At 39.8% G+C, this 17630-nt stretch overlaps 1 protein-coding gene across 1 annotated transcript in view; it reads left to right on the top strand.

Moving 5' to 3' along the window:
• Positions 1 to 17630, top strand: part of dst (dystonin) — a 202274-nt gene that overhangs the window by 175124 nt on the left and 9520 nt on the right. Inside the window, exons 86-101 of the mRNA XM_079855818.1 lie at positions 345 to 500; positions 1659 to 1865; positions 3612 to 3731; positions 6074 to 6243; positions 7160 to 7319; positions 9457 to 9651; positions 10350 to 10478; positions 11582 to 11725; positions 12649 to 12837; positions 12943 to 13072; positions 13394 to 13557; positions 13936 to 14098; positions 14172 to 14326; positions 14436 to 14510; positions 15413 to 15430; positions 17326 to 17442. Of these exons, the coding sequence (XP_079711944.1) occupies positions 345 to 500; positions 1659 to 1865; positions 3612 to 3731; positions 6074 to 6243; positions 7160 to 7319; positions 9457 to 9651; positions 10350 to 10478; positions 11582 to 11725; positions 12649 to 12837; positions 12943 to 13072; positions 13394 to 13557; positions 13936 to 14098; positions 14172 to 14326; positions 14436 to 14510; positions 15413 to 15430; positions 17326 to 17442 (2292 nt within the window). The remainder of the gene's footprint in view (positions 1 to 344; positions 501 to 1658; positions 1866 to 3611; positions 3732 to 6073; positions 6244 to 7159; positions 7320 to 9456; positions 9652 to 10349; positions 10479 to 11581; positions 11726 to 12648; positions 12838 to 12942; positions 13073 to 13393; positions 13558 to 13935; positions 14099 to 14171; positions 14327 to 14435; positions 14511 to 15412; positions 15431 to 17325; positions 17443 to 17630) is intronic.

Below are 17630 nucleotides of genomic sequence, written 5' to 3'. Positions count from 1 at the left end.
CAGTGTGTTGTGATTGGTCGAGCGCTTCGAGTGTGTTTGGGAAATGTCCCGTCCCTTACCATAACCTCCAGTTTAACACATTTCTAACTAACTCAACCAGGCCCCGCCCCTTTATTCTGCGTATGAATTATTAATGAGGAATACTGTGACGTGTTCGTTCCCGGAAGAAACTCAAGACTACAATGGAGGCATTTCAGGAGTTCAGAAACACTGACACTGATATAGAGAAGAACTGGAGCTTTTTCATGATCAAACAGCAACATTACACACTAAAGACATGTAAAAAAGCACAACAGTTCCACTTTAATGTGTGTGTGTGTGTGTGTGTGTTTGATTGCCCATAGGTGAAACTGGAGGAAGCACTGGCGATGGCCACAGACTTCCATAACTCACTGCAGGATTTCATCAACTGGCTGACCCAGGCCGAACAGACGCTCACTATGATATCTCCTGCCTCTCTTATCCTCGAGACCATCATGTTCCAGATAGACGAGCATAAGGTCAGTGCTCTCTGACATGATATAACACTTGATGTCAATACACCTTATCTATTTTCTAAATGCATGTTATCGATCATGCATACGTGTCATTTAAAGGTGCTGTATGTAACTTTTTCACTCTACTAAAGCATAAAAATACCATAATATGTTTGCAGTTTGCAATATGTTATATTGAGTTCACATACTCGTTTCTCTGAAAAACACTTCTACAGCCAGTTATTTTACTATGAATTGTGCGTTTCCAGGCTGAAATGTTTGCTATTGTATTGGTCTGTGATACTGCACGTTGCCAATTTTCATTGTCCATTGCGCTCGTTCCTATTGTGTGTGCTCAATCTGGCAACCCGTGTGAGCGTTGAGTCTGAGGAGGCGGGAGAAACGACGATCTACGATATTTTGAATTGGACTGCAGTACCTATTTCGACCACTAGTTGTCATTCTTACAGACTGCACCCTTAAAAAATGTTTTGACCTTGTGATTTTAAATAGAATTTTTGTAACTGGATCTTCTAGTGAAATGACAGACTTCACTTCTCTTTGATGACGAATGTAGGACTCTAATGATTCAGGGCCCGTTTACACAACCGTTTATTTGTAACGTTTGGCCGTTTATTTACACGACAACTGTATTTTGGGGGCCTTAAAACAAAATCTTTTGAAAACAGGTTTCAAAGTGCAATGTGAATTTGTGGAAACGGTGACGTAATGTGTTTTACGTGTTTAGTCTATAAGTACGTAGTGTTTCTCTACGAAGTGACATCGCCAACTACTGGCTTGACAGCAGAATACAGCAATTTTACTCATTTTCGCAGATCCGTGTGAATCTCCATCTATAGGCAGAAAACACGAAGGAGTACATCATTGTCGTTTAAACGTACCCTTAGTGTGCTTTAACTCCGCCCATGCAGACTCACGCTCATCTGCACACTGTTGAGTGCCACACCCACATCTCAACATCCAATCAACAACCGGTGCACAGAACACAGTCCCCGCCTTACATTTTTTTCTTTTTGGATAATCCGTGAAACAGATGTATGTCATAATATAGAAAAGATCTGTCACTTCTGTTTCATTGTGACTTATGAGCCATGTTATTGCAGTTGAAAGAAATATGTCCATAATTATGCTTCCTAAAATGGATCTGCTGGATTTCTGCAGGTGTTTGTGATTGAGGTGAACTCTCATCGGGATCAAATCATCGAGCTGGATAAAACAGGAACACACCTGAAGTACTTCAGTCAGAAACAAGATGTGGTGTTGATCAAGAACCTCCTGCTGAGCGTTCAGGGCCGCTGGGAGAAGGTGGTTCAGCGCTCGGTGGAGAGAGGACGCCAGCTGGACGACGCCAGGAAACGTGCCAAACAGGTGCGAGAATGCTCCCGTGTGCTAGCACTCATTTAAAGAGCATGCAGTCACTGTAGTAAAGGGTGAATCACAGTGGACTTAATGGGACTTATTTTTTTCACTGATCAACAAAGCGAGACTCTTTAATGTCAAAGTTAAAACAAATCTCTACAAAGGGATTTTAAATTATTTTTATTTTTTAAATTATTTTTACAATTTCATATCTTTTTTAATACTATTTTACAATATTACACATATTATGTACAGTACTGTGCAAAAGTCTTAGGCATGTTAATACCCCCCCCCCCCCCCCCCCAAAAAAAAATGTTTTTAAGTCAGTTATTCATATCTTTTGCTGTAGTGTGTCAGTAGGAAATATCAGTTCACATTTCCAAACATTCTTTTTGCCATTAATTGTAATAATCCAGTGAGATTTGTGTATGCACAAGGAGTCTGACAACAGCCGGTATGATCTGATCTCACCATCATCGAGTCCGTCTGTGATTACATGAAGAAACAGAAGAAACTGAGACAGACTAAATCCAGAAGAACTGCGGGAACGTCTCTGAGACGCTTGAAGAAACCTTCCTGCAAAGCTACAGTACTGGGAAAAGCACTGGCACTTGTGTTAAAATGCTGTAAAGTGAGAATGCTTTCAAAAATAAAATCACAATTTGAATTTATTTATGATTTAATTTCTATTAACTAAATCAAATCAATATATGGTGGAACGACCCTTTGCGTTTAAAACGGCTTTTGTCCAGGTACACTTGCGCATAGTTTTTCAGAGAGCTTTGCAGGAAGGTTTCTTCAAGCGTCTCGGAGACGTTCCCGCAGTTCTTCTGGATTTAGTCTGTCTCAGTTTCTTCTGTTTCTTCATGTAATCACAGACGGACTCGATGATGGTGAGATCAGATCAGACCGGCTGTTGTCAGACTCCTTGTGCATACACAAATCTCACTGGATTATTACAATTAATGGCAAAAAGAATGTTTGGAAATGTGAACTGATATTTCCTACTGACACACTACAGCAAAAGATATAAATATCTGACTTAAAACCATTTTTTGGGAGAAAATACTCACATTTATACACTTTAATATAACACACCTAAATCGTCACCGGTGCAGATAATTGCAGTGATCCCCTCATGCTATGGGATTCTTCTCTGCAGCAGACTGTGAAAAGGTTTGTGAGGATACAGGATAAAATAAATGTAGGGAAATCCCTGCATTCTCCATGCAAGACATATGCAACAATAAAGCCAGAGCTTTACAGGAATGGCTTAAAAAAATACTGTTGATGTCCTGGAGTAGCCAAGTCAAAGTCCAGATCTCAGTCCAATTGAGAATTTATGAGGGGACTTGAAAAAGGCTGTTCACTCACAAACTCCATGCAGCCCGACTGAGCTGGATCACTCTCGCAAATAAGAACGAGGAACATTGCAGTGGCCAGATGTGCCAGACTGAAACAGTCCTACAGTATCAACACAGACACTTCTGGAATTGCTGCCAAAGGCACATCTAATAAAAAAAAAACTGACCTGGGGCGAGGGGGTGAATATATATGCAAACAACTGTAATTGATTCTGAGCAAACTTGTTGGGCACGAAAGAATTTTTTTTTTTGTACAGTATGAAAAAAGCTATATGAAATCCTCTGTGGTTCAGTGGCGTAAAGCAACTGTATGCCATTAGGCTGGGAAAAGAAAATGCTAAGATATACTGCTAACTACACACATGGACTATCATGCTCTTGTCTTTTGCAGTTCCACGAGACCTGGAACAAACTGATGGAGTGGCTGGAAGAGTCCGAGAGATCGCTGGACTCTGAGTTGGAGATCGCTAATGATCCAGACAGGATCAAGACACAGTTAACCCAGCACAAGGTGACTGGCACCAGTCCATTACCCAGTGTTTACTCCTAGTGTTTTCAGTCAGATAAATACAAGTGGTCAGTCTAGACGCATTACCATTTCCACCTGAACTAGTCTAGCCAACTAGCTTCAGATTCAATCTATGTTTTTAGACTTACAATTTATGACTAGTCTTAAAAATACTTTACTGGTAAACTTGTAAGACTGGACTGAGCAGTTTATGTAGCCGGCTGCTGCTAGTAAAGGGTTAGTTCATCCAAACTGAAATTCTGTCATCATTTACTCACCCTCATATCGGTACAAATCAATAAGACTTTCATTAATCTCCGAGAACACAAATGAAGATATTTTTAATGAAATCTGAGAGATTTCTGTCCCTCCTATGAATTCGCGAAAAGCATGCATGAGCTTTCGTTTGCCATTCGCTGATCATAGTTTATATATGAATAAAAGCCTTAATAAAATATGCTCTTCATATAAAGTGACCATGTCTCTTCAGAAGACTTGAATTAAATGAGTTTTCAAGCGTCAGAGTTTTGGGTGAATAGACTCACAATCAGGGCCGGCTCTAGCCCTTTGGTTGCCCGAGGCGAGATTGAGTTTTTTAATTGATAAGTATTTATTAAACTATACAAACAAAAATGCTCTTTTAGTCACTCCAACACTTCAACAAGCAAATTATGACTTAAATGATACACTCTAATAAATTGCACATACACAAATGCCACAAAGAATGTTCAAGGCTATTTACCAAATTGGATTAACTCCATAAACTGTGCAAAAACCCTGTTAAGCACCTGTAAGGACACTTAAGCAAATGATGACCCATAAACTGGATTAACTATACCCTCTACAAACAAAAGTGCTATTATGGATACTGTACGTACCACTGCAAAATTAAAAGATTGAAGTTCTTGTAGTTCTATCCCTATCTCAAATAATAGTGAATCAGTAATACGTAGCAAACTAGCAAAGTAACTAGCTAGCTAGTGATAGCTTAGTGACAGCAATGAAACGTCCAATACTAGGTGATGCACAATACCAAGTAAATTTATTTCGATTGACACCTTAATGGCTGAGATGAGAAGACTTACCTCTATACTGGGCTTTATTTTTATCTTTCTCTGTTTTTGTCCCTGTGCACCAGAGGGTTTAGACCGCTTCATTCTCGATCAACGCGCCAAGCAGCTGAGCACTTGCCTAACGTAACGTAACGCAACTCCCCCCCATTTGGAAATGATCGGCAATAATCATCAATTCAATCTAATAATCAGGTTGACAAGTAATTAAATGTGTGGCTGAAGTGGCGTCCTAGGATGATCATGTTTTTTATTTCGCTTGTCGTTCTAATTCTATGATCAATGGGGAGTCGGCCTAGGGCGACACTAGAGGGCGCCCGCAATCGCCTAGAGGGAATCTCTGATTTCATTAAAAAAATCTTTATTTGTGTTTAGAAAGTCTTGTGGGTTTGGAACGACATGAGATTGAGTAAATTATGACAGAATTACATTTTTTGGTCTGAACTAACCCTTTAACTTGCATTTCAAATGCGTCTCCTGTGAAAGCTTGTGTTCTGCTTTAATCTTATCTTGTCACACTCTACATCACTTTCACAGGAGCAAACATCGAATGAACAAACCCATTTTATGCAGCTCACGAGTGAGAAAGGAATCAAATAAAAACCCCTGTTTTTACACTTATATTTAGCGCTGACCACTAGTGCTTCAGTCACAAAAAAGAAAAGAACATTTTAATGCCAAAAGATTAATGCCAGGTGTAAAGGGGGTCATATAGACTTCCTGTTCACACCATTAGCCTCTCTGTTTTTATCCCCCATCTGTGTGTGTGTGTGTGGAGCGTCTGACGTGCTGGTTGGCGGAGAGTGTGAATCACAATACCAGGTGTTTTTTCACTCGCTGAATGTGGGTCATAAGTGTCATCCTGTTATGCTCCTGTATAATTCAGTCCCCCACTCTTTGGAAATAACCATGATATTTTAAAGAGGTTCACATTATATTTTTAGAGGTTTAAAAAGGTCCACATTTTCATGGCACACAATGCCAAATAATGGAAGTAAATACTCTGAGCATATTTTCTGTTTGAAGTCGAGCTCCTCAGTCTCCAGCATCAGTGTGTTTAAAGCAGGACACGAGTGGGCGGAGGAGTGTGTGGCCGTAGTGCTTCATATCGGTGTGTAATTAACAGCTCAGCAGTGCCTCAGATGTTCAGATGACTCAGTCACAAAGATATCTGGCAGGATCTGATGACCTCAGGCGTCCCGTAAGGCCTCACAGGATGACGTGTGCCCTTGAGCTGCATGTGAATGACCTCACGCCTGTGTTTGTCTTGTGTAGGACTTCCAGAAAGCACTGGGCAGCAAGCATTCAGTGTATGACACCACCAGTCGCACGGGCCGAGCTTTGAAGGACAAGACCTCCTTGAAAGATGACAACCAGAAACTGGACGACATGCTCAGTGAGCTCAGGGACAAATGGGACACAGTCTGCGGGAAATCTGTGGAGAGGTACATGGATTTCAGGCAGACGTGTTCTGGTTACATTTATCCCCCGTCCACTTTTAAAAAGCCTATTTTCTGCTCTTTTACAGTCTTGATGTTGTTTCAGGCTCTACTAGAACAGGTTTTCCTGCTTGAATGTTGATTATTCTCCTCATATTCTCCATTGTTGCGGCTCCTCTCTTCCCAGTCTGTCAGTAACGCTCTGTTTACTTCCTGTCTCTATGAAGCCCCTCCTTCTGAAAAGCACACTGTGCTCTGATTGGTCGCCTGGAGTAGTGTGTTGTGATTGGTCGAGCTCTTTGAGTGTCTTTGGGAAATGTCCCGCCCCTTACCATCACCGCCAGTTTAACACACTACTAACTAACTCAACCAGGCCCCGCCCCTTTATTCTGCATATGAATTATTATAATGAGGAATATTGTGACGTGTTCGTTCCCGGAAGAAACTCAAGTCTACAATGGAGGCGTTTCAGGGAGTTTAGAAATCCTGACACTGATATAGAGAACAACTGGAGCATTTTCATGATCTAACAGCAACATTACACACTAAAGAGAGATGAACATGGAAAAAAACATAATAGGTCCATCCATCAAAGAATTGATGTTTTGGAATCATTTGGGGTATTTATTTTATGACAATAAGGCACATTTGCACCAAACTATAATGTAATTTCTCAGTAGTGATTCACCTTACTGCCAAGCATTTGGGATATCAAAGTGCTATTTTAGTGAAATGGACAAAAAAGTTAAACACACAGTAAAACACATTTTTCTTTATGCATTTCAATTGAAACGTAAAATATTTATGTTTTAGAGTAATCAATAGTTAATGTCCTTGTTATTGTACTTGTCAGCTGTGCATTATTGGTGATCAGACTGAAGGACATGTGTATTTGACACCATATTGGCTGTGTTTTGTACAGGCAGAACAAGCTTGAGGAGGCTCTGCTGTTCTCAGGTCAGTTCACAGACGCACTGCAGGCTCTCATCGACTGGCTGTATAGAGTGGAACCACAGCTAGCAGAAGATCAGCCGGTTCACGGGGACATAGACCTCGTCCTGAACCTCATCGACAGCCATAAGGTAGTTTACACTGATTTACACAACCTGCTTCTTCAGCACTGAACTGCAGCATGGGATATTAAGCAATGAATTCATAATTAAATAAAATTGATACAAAGATCTAACGTAATGATATATATATATGATTGTTTTGGCTCTACTAAAGAGCATGTCATTAGACTAGTTTTATAATCCTTCCTTGTCCAAATATGAAAGCTTTAAATGCTTTATTCAAACAAATATGTAAATGTTATATGATGAACATTGAATAATATTTGCATATGTGCATTGATCGATGCATATACACAGAGCTCATCAAATATACTGTAACGTGACACAGTACATAAAATGTACTAAAACACAGTACAAATCTAGATTAAAATAAATGATATTTTAATAGAGTGATGACTGAATGAATGGAGGGTACAGCACATGATCATGAAATACAAGAGCAGTTTGATGTCCAATCTGACCCATGGTGTGCGTGCGTGTGTGTGTGTGTGTGTGTGTGTGTGTGTGCATTTTTCAAGCATTGAGCAACTTTCTTAAAATATCAGTCCCTGTGTTTTCAGCCTCTTGGTTCTGTATTTGGAGTTTATGGCAAGAATCAAGTATAATTATGCTGTAGTTTCATCAGAGGGAGTGTGATATGACAGAACCCACTGGTTTCAATTAGGGGTGAAGGGAGTCCAGACAAGTCCAAACTCAATCACATCTTCAGAACAGTTTAGATCAGAGCACACTTGAGCTGATGAGGCTAGTGATGACCTCATTCATGATCATAATTGAAGCCTTGGCCTGAGAAAACGGTCACCAGCAGTCTTTGACTATGTTTGGTGCTGTTTACGCCTGATGTCTATCGGTGCAATCTAGAGCTGAAAAAAATCCAGCTTTTTGACAACATTCTATAAATATCTCAACTTTTATGTAGTCGTGGGACACGGAAGGATCACCTAAAGTGATCCATGTTTCATTCACCACATCATAAAAACCACAGAGCCAACATATTCCTTTTTATTTTTGTAATTACCAATGCTGAGTGGAAGTCATGGCTTAGCACTGACACGACTGCTGTTGTGTGCAAATGTCATAAAAGTAAAGTTAGGAGTGTGTTCAGCTCTCAGTGCAAAAGCTGCTAAAAAAGCAATTCGACCGTATTCTAGTCCGGCATCTCATGTATCCTGTACTGTGAATGTAATCCCAGAATGCAGTGTTACCAGCTCTGTAAAACAATCCAGAATTCAGAAATGTGGTCAGAAAGTTGATTATAAATATGATTCATTAATTGTAAAAAATTGTTAATATAGTTCTTATATAGAATAAGCAGTTTTATTTCAATCTAATTACGTTTTACACTTAGTAGAGTATCATATTTGCATGAGGAGTGTTATTTGCTTGATGAATATGTTGAATAAAAAATGCATTTTTTACTGAAACACCAAAACAGAAATTAAAAGTTTTCATTTAGCCGAACAGCAAAACTGAAAATGAAGTTTTTATAATTAATTAATCAAATTTCTTTCATAATCAATACTGAAATAAACACTAAGGTGTATAGAAACATTTAAATTGCAGTTTTTATATAAACGTTTTAATAATATTTGGCTATGTTCTCTCTGTCAGTTTTTGGGATTGGCAACCGCATTTACTTACAGGTGTGAGTCTCGAAATGTCCCGTTTAAACAGCGTCGTACAGTAGCGTCTCAAATACTGTCTGTAAGAGCATGCAACGGGAGTCAAGCCCGTATTCGTTTACCAGTAAACATAGCGACTGTGACCAAAGTAATATCAAAGATGGCGACGTCCATAAAACTATAAAATCTCATCACTTTTGACACTACAAGAGTCCAATCCGTCAAATCTTCATTAACCGACAGCAGCCTTTATCCCTGGGTGAAGAGCGTTTGAGTCACGTGACTGGATCTAAAACCTTCAGACGACACACAGCTCATATCTCCATGCCTGTAAGCTACCCAAACCATATATAAAAAACACGCAGTATACACGCGTTTCTCCGAGAATGCGGTTGTCAGTCCTGAAAATAACCGTATTGTGTGTGACAGCTAGGGTACGTAGGTAACACTTGTTGTACAGGTTGACATGGGCACCGTTCCTGTGGGCTGATTTTATCAAACGTGTGTGTTCGTGTGAACTACAGGTGTTCCAGAAAGAGTTGGGCAAGAGGACCGGCAGCGTGCAGGCTTTGAAGCGTTCGGCCCGAGAGCTTATTGAGAACACCCATGATGACTCTTCCTGGGTCAAAGTTCAGATGCAAGAGTTGAGCACTCGCTGGGAGACTGTGTGTAGTCTCTCTGTGTCCAAACAGACTCGGCTTGAGCAGGCACTGTGTCAGGTACGACCACATCTCACACTGAAACACCATCATGTCCTCAAAACATCATTTAGTCTTTCTGACCCTTAGATTTCAACGAGCTACTCAACCTTCTATGTAAATTGTGTCTTTCCATTTAAAGACTCCTGTGGTGAAAATCCAGCTTTTAATGTTGTTTATGTGTTGTTTATGTGGTGTTTTTAATGTGCTTTAGGACAAACCATGTGTAAATTCATAAGTCGACACCATTACTGAGTATTCTCTCCTTAAAACTGCAGTGAACAAAAGACATACTGTTCCTTTAAAAAGGAAACTGATATCTGGGAATTTTAAATGCTGATTACCAGGCATGGGAAAACAATCAGTCACACTTTAGATTAGATTAGGGTACAAATCTCACTGTTAACTACAACTTTTGCCTCAAACTCCTAATGACTGCTAATTAATAGTTAATAAGGTAGTTGTTAAGTTTATGTATCGAGTGGATTAAGGGATTTAGAGTATGGTCATGCAGAATAAGGCATTAATATGTGCTTTATAAGTACTAATACATACCCAAAATACTAGTAACATGCATGCTACAACTAGCCAATATTGAGAATTGGACCCTAAACTGACACAGCTTTAATACAAATAAATCAAAAGTAATACATTATTTTTAAACAATAACTATTGGCACCTAGAATCTGCTCTTTATGAATGCACACTGTGTTCCTCAGGCTGAGGAGTTTCACTCCACCGTTCATATTTTACTGGAGTGGCTCGCAGAAGCGGAGCAGAGTCTTCGGTTTCACGGCGCGCTGCCTGACGATGAAGAAGCCCTCCGCGCGCTCATCGAACAGCACAAGGCAAGTTTCCCACAACCGGACAAACAATTCACATGAGCCAATTTAATCAGGGTGATGTTTACCTTTCAAGAACCTCAATGACAGTAGGATATCAGCATTCGCTGGCAACAGTATACACAAAAAATGCACTTTTATCTGTTCTGCATTACAGCATTGAGTTTCAATGCAAGCGTTTGCCAGAGGGATCAGAATCTTTCCAAGACAGAACGTGTGTCCGTGTTTTCCACAACTTTGACATTCTTATTTTATTAGCTCTAATAATGTGAAGCCAGGTTCATTTCGACAGTCTCTCTCCGTGTCCAACTGAGTAACAAAATCCATACATGGCTTCAAATCTTTATTAACTTCTGCTTGCCAGGAAAGAGTTCAACCCCTATTTCCTTGTAGCGTGATCTCATATTCACAATCGAAAATAGTTCCCCGAGACATTATTCACGTCCACATTTCGAGGAAGCAAACATCCTGGGGGGTGATGGGGTTTAAAACCATCAGTTACTAACGAACAGTGCTTGATGGTAACATATATACAGATTTTGATAGTAACTTTTTTGAAATAACAAATAAATCAGTATCTGAGATGAGTAATGCATGCAGTCAAATATTTGTGTGTTAGTTTTTCCCCTTGGTATTTATTTTCACATAATAAAATAATCGTAATATTTCATGTAATTTTTATTTATTTCATTTGGTAAGTAAGCAGAATAATAAGCAGAATAATAATGTACAGTCAGTAAAATGAATATTCTGCTTTGCATCGGGATCCTGATAATCTCCTCCAGGTTTATTTTGACTGGGGTTTATAATAGCTTTACATTAGCCTTTACCTTTTGTTTTGTTTTATTTTACTGACAAATACGATTGAAATCTCCCATAACGTAGTCTTGTAGGCATCACTTGCAGTGTAGACAGTTTTGTTGAATTATGTAATTAGATTATAATGGAAGCACAATTTCATTGTGGACAACGAGAACTGAGAACTGCGCCCAACACTCGTCCTGAGGAATTATTCATGTCCTCAGATTGTGAAGCGACAGTGGTGGTGAAGGGCTTCTCTTTGTGTAACCATGATCACTTACTAATGGAATAACTTTTGACACATGCAGGACTTTATGAAGAATCTGGAGGAGAAGAGACTGGGCCTGAATAAAGCCACCAGCATGGGAGAGGCAATCCTGTCCATCTGCCACCCAGACTCCATCACCACCATCAAACACTGGAACACCATCATTAAAGCGCGGTTTGAGGAGGTCGGTCTATTTCTACTAGTTTCAGATACATCTGATGAGAACACATTCGTCCACATGAGCGTTTACACTATGAAATCAATCCGGTCGAAAGCGTTTTCCACTACCTCTGAAAGTGGTTGAAAGTGGATAAGCTCAAAATATTTTAGACCCTGTTTACACCTGTATTTACACCTGTCGTCCACTTGTGATCTGGACGACCAAAGCGCATCTTACCCCTTTATGGTATGGCGTTGCCGTATGGCAGCAATTCATTTCTATTAATTTCCTTCTTATTCAAAAAAAATAAAAATAAATACAATATATTTCTTTATGGGAATAAGGTAGCCAACAATGTGCTGTTTTTAAGTCACATGACATTTGAATGTCCCTCCAACACACACTAAGACACCTGTTAAAGTGCTCCAGAAATTGCTCTATTAACCTCATTTCTAAACATCTCTTCTCAAGGGGGATTTTTTTGCAGCATCTTTGACAAGTAAATGAGATAATTGAATACAGCAATATTTTACGGAAAGAGCAATAGGAAGAGTGCAGACTTAGCTCTTCCATGTGATGAGAGTGAGGATGATGTTAGCCTAATGATTGGGAATGATAGGGATCTACTTATTTTTGGTTTGCATGAGTTCCAAGTATATAAATCTATCAATTTCTAAAAGAAATGTGCAATTAAATAGAGAAAAAAATCATAACTGTATAGAAAAACTACCTTTTTGACCATTTTCCATTGTGGTACAGCGCTGCCCTAAGTACCCCCCCAAAACTTTTTTAAAGCTATTTCATGTAATTAAAACTTATTTGAAAAAAATATTTCATGGTTAGAACATAATGCATACCATACCATAGAGGGTTAATACCATATATAAACAGGGCCTGACACTGTCTACAGTGTGCGTAGGCTTATCAGATCTCCGTGTCCATGTCAGGTGACAGCCTGGGCTCGACAGCACCAGCAGAGACTCTCCAGCGCACTGGCCGACCTGCTGGCCACTCAAGAACTGCTGGAGAACCTCCTGAACTGGCTCCAATGGGCTGAGACCACACTCGGAGAGAAAGACAAGGAACCTCTTCCTCAGGAGTTAGAGCAAGTCAAGTCACTCATTGCTGAGCACCAGGTACCATCCAGAGCTCAGTATAACATCATTACATAAAAAGTCAACGGTTTATTAGTGTAAATATTAGTGTAGAAACAAACTGTTTGTGTCTTTGCTGTGTACAAGACATTCATGGAAGAGATGACCAGAAAACAGCCGGATGTGGACAAAATCACCAAAACTCATAAGAGAAAACCCACAGCAGACCCTCCGGTTCAGTCTCACATCCCTGTTCTACACAAAGGACGAACAGTCAGTGAGTATCAGCAGCAAAGCTGAGTCCAGTGTTTCAATTCAACTTGGCACAGGCATCACATGGTCTTCTCAAAACTCATTACTATGAGTGTGCATGCAGATTAGCTGGCCTTCCCTGAACAATACTATTGTTTTAGCATGATTTGAGCAGGGTTTGATCTTTAGGTTGAGGGGTCAGCGTTGGGGTAAGGGTTGATGTTTGAAAATATGGAGTTGTGTTAAGAGTTTGGGAAAGGGTTTGTTAATGCAAAGACCTCAGCTCTGTCAAAATCACATACTCTCTCAGGATTGTTTGTTTAAGTCCTTTGTTTTTGGTCATCAGGAAAGAGATCTCCTACACAAACCATGTACGCCGCAGCATCACAGGCACAAATCGAGACGAAGAACCCCAGAGTGAACCTGCTGGTTAGTAAGTGGCAGCAGGTGTGGCTTCTGGCTCTGGACAGGAGAAGGAAGCTCAACGATGCTCTGGACAGACTAGAGGAGGTCAGTCGTACATGCACACCTGACCTCAGACCTGTGCCATATTAAATGTAGTCATCAGGGTCCCTGCGGGTCCTTAAAAAGTCTTAAATCTGACTTAAATTTGTGGACAGAAAACAGGAATGGTGATGCGGCCTTGATGAATTATGACAGTGTTTACATTAAGGTGTCTTTATCATGTCTGCAAACTCGTCACATTTCAGCACAGCTGCGTTGTGTACAGGGTTTACCAGGGTAACTGCTGTATTTCTGCTGTTTGATAAGTGGATTAAAAAGAAACTAATGTGCAATTGTAAAAATCCAAACAATTATATGAATATTGTATTTAAAAACCCTGGAGATTCCCTGAGTAACAGTTATGTGTCAATCTTGTGCTCTAAGCTGAAAGAGTTTGCCAACTTTGACTTCGACGTATGGAGGAAACGCTACATGCGCTGGATGAACCACAAGAAATCACGCGTCATGGATTTCTTCCGTCGTATTGATAAAGACCAGGATGGCAAAGTCACAAGGCAGGAATTCATTGATGGCATCCTGTCCTCAAGTAAGGAAAGACTTCAAACAGTGTCTTCTTCAAGTCTTTTAGGCTATATTCTCAATCTTCTCTGGTCCTGTAGAGTTTCCCACCAGTCGTCTGGAGATGAGCGCCGTGGCAGACATCTTTGATCGGGACGGCGATGGTTACATCGACTACTATGAGTTTGTGGCTGCTTTACATCCCAACAAAGACGCTTACAAACCCTTAACCGATGCTGACAAAATTGAAGATGAGGTAAACATTACCAGCTTACTTTCTGGAAACTCCACCTAGTAACTGGAAGTGTTACAGATGACCTTTCATGAAGTCGTTTTCACTCTGATTTATGACTTCATGTGTTTAGGTGACTCGCCAAGTTGCAAAGTGCAAATGTCCTAAACGGTTCCAAGTAGAGCAGATTGGCGCCAACAAATATCGGGTAAGTGACAGGTTTTTCATGCTTTGGAAAAAGCTTTATATTTATGAAACTCGATTCAGTATGGAACCCTAGGCCAATACAAATGTAGAAACCTGTTCATTGTGTCAGTCAAGTTAGATTTTCACAATAAAATTCACAAGACCCCCAAAACCATCACTGGACTGTGGTTGTGAAAATAAGTTGGTGAATGAAATATATTTATTGTTAATTAACTTGACTATCATTTTACAACAAAGTGATCTAGTTTTCGTAAAGAAAAAACTAGATGTCAAAACAGCAGTTACCTCAATGCTAGAAGAAATCCTGCTTTTATTAGAAAATATGTTGTTGATCTGGTAGTAAATACATCAGTGGATGTAAACAATATAGTAAAGCTCAGTCGTACTTGGCTGTATCCAAATGAAAAGGCCTATTCCTTGTATGAAAGCCGATATAAGGAATGTTTTGAGGACAAGATGGAAACATGAAGTCTGGAAAGTTGGCAGTGTTCCTCAGGCCCGCGTTAAACTAGTCCCCAAGACAAACCTCTTTGCCCCGATGCTGTTGATGCCAAAGAGAATGACTTCATGACATTTTTACGTGCCATTGCATTTCTCAGTATCTCAAGTGTGAGGGTTTTTCCCCGGTCCACTTCTCTCCGACACTCCTAATAAACAGATCTCATGCCGTTTGGTCACGGTCAGCCGTTCTATCACTGCCCATAATCTGAGGGAATAATAAAGGTGTTCATAAAAACGTAGTTCTTCTGACTGGCTAGAAGCCTGTAACTGTGCCACTCTGGGGACAAGCTGGATAGAACCTTTTTTGGATTTTTTTCTTCTTTTGATTTCAAAAGAATTCATTGTTGAGTGAACTGATATTTACTAATGTTTGTCTTTTCATTGTTTTTTTCTCCACATCAGTTCTACCTTGGAAACCAGGTATACATGCATAGAGCTTTTTAAAGATTTGCTGTGCTGCCCTTTTTGTTTTATCTGATTCACTGTCAGTGTGTCTTTGAATCCCTAATATTTAAGGCTGTCTTAAACTCACAAGCGGATAAGCATATTTAAGCTAGTTTTCAACCCTCTCCCCAAAGCACAGTGGAATGGGAAAGTAACCAGTGCAAGTTAAGCTATAAATAGAGTGTGAAAACATCTACTTCCCTGATAATAAATGACACCAAAAATGGTGTCTAGTTCAGAAATGTCCTTTGTGTTGTGAAATAGTGCATTGAGCAATTGTTAGACAGATTAATTTAAGCAAGCAGAAAAGCAAGTTAAGCAAGCAGAAATGTTTGGGAATAGTTTCAAGTGTAATTTGAGTGTAATTAAAAAAACACAGTGTCCCCTTTATACATGTACTTACTGTACCATAGTAATAGTAGATTATGCATAATTGCAAGCAACTAACCCTTAAAAACAAACCCTAACCATGTAGTAAGTGCATGTAGTTAATTGATATATCTCAGTGATTAAATGTATTATTATAACAGTAACACCTTAAAGCAGGGTTCACCAATCTCGGTCCTGGAGGGCCGATGTCCTGCAGAGTTTAGCTCCAACCCCAATTAAACACACCTGAACCAGCTAATCAAGGTCTCACTAGGCATACTAGAAACTTTCAAACAGGTGTGTTGGAGCTGGTTGGAGCTAAACTCTGCAGGACAGCGGCCCTCCAGGACCGAGATTGGTGAACCCTGCCTTAAAGGGTATAAGTAAATACCTTATAGTTCACCCAAAAACAGAAAAAAATTGTCATCATTTACTCACCCTCATGTCGTTCCAACCCCGTAAGACTTTAGTTTATCTTTGGAACACAAATGAAGATATTTGAATGAAATCTGAGAGATTTCTGATGAGCTTTTTGAAGCATCAAAGTGGTAGTTGCATAGACTGCCAATGGAGGGACAGAAATCTCTCAGATTTCATTCAAATATGTTCATGTGTGTTTCGAAGATGAAGTCTTGCGGCTTTGTAACGACATGAGGGTGAGTAATTGATGACAGAATTTTCATTTTTGGGTGAACAACCCCTTTAAAATTAAAATGTATAACCAAACCTTTTTCGAAGCAAATAAAGGGATACGCCATGAGAGGTCCTTCGATAACAGTGATTTTTGCATTGCATGGATAATAAGACCAATAACAATATGATACATTACATGAATAATTGCAGCTGTTTATAGTTTACAGTCAACATGCTGTAGAAACTTGGCACATTGAAACAGAACATGGTCACAGGTGTGCGTTTATTAGTATATTCAGGCCTTATTGTTTAGGTTACTGCAGTCGTTCTAAAGTCTTGCCAGTAGCTAATACAGAACGGAAATGGTCGCTAATGTTGTTTCATGTTGACTGTTCTACAAACACCCCAGACAGTTTATAGTCAACTATCACCTATCTGCTTTTGAGTTGAAATGCATTTCTCCCCGCAGCGCTGCATTCTGCTTTTTATTATTATTTGCAAGAGCTTTGCAACACAACACAGTTTGCTTGCCTTCTGCTACCTGCCAAATTCCCTTATTTTAGTTCTGCTTTACAGGAGCTTCACTCAACGCCAGTGAACTTGCTCTTTTTCTTTTAACCACATTTTGTGGCTGATGTTCAAACAAGCCAAAGCTTCAGGAAAAATGTTGAGCTGAAAGATGCATGGTTTTCCCTACATAAATCACATAAAATCATGAGCTACATGCTTTCTCAGGGCGGTGTTTTGGGAAGATACGTGACTCTTAGCTGGTGAAGGGCTTTATCGGGCAGGCCATGCAAACCCTCATGTTTTTCTTCCTTTGTATTGAGAACTTTATATCACATCAACTGAAACCATTCTTTTGACAGTTTGGTCTCGTTCACTGCTTACATGATCCCTTAATCGCCGATGAGACTATAACAAACAGGGACAATCAAAATCTAACCCCCCATCTACACGTTGCGGTTTTGGAAAGCTGTATCCTGGTAAATGGTCATTCTTAAAGCCGTTTGTTGTGATTCTCTTGATTATTTCTCTTGATCATGCTTCAAAATTCATCTTCTCCTCCCCAATCACCAAATTCACCAATGGTATCGATTCATTCTGGGTATCACTTAAAGAATCGCGGGCTTTCAGGCCAGAGAGATGCTCAGCTGGTCGCCATCATGTGTTG

This window comes from Squalius cephalus (genome assembly GCF_949319135.1).
Source record: "Squalius cephalus genome assembly, chromosome: 21".
Lineage (NCBI taxonomy): Eukaryota > Metazoa > Chordata > Actinopteri > Cypriniformes > Leuciscidae > Squalius > Squalius cephalus.
The sequence above is the reverse complement of the archived record's forward strand: the minus strand, read 5'-3'. Positions and strand labels throughout refer to the sequence as shown.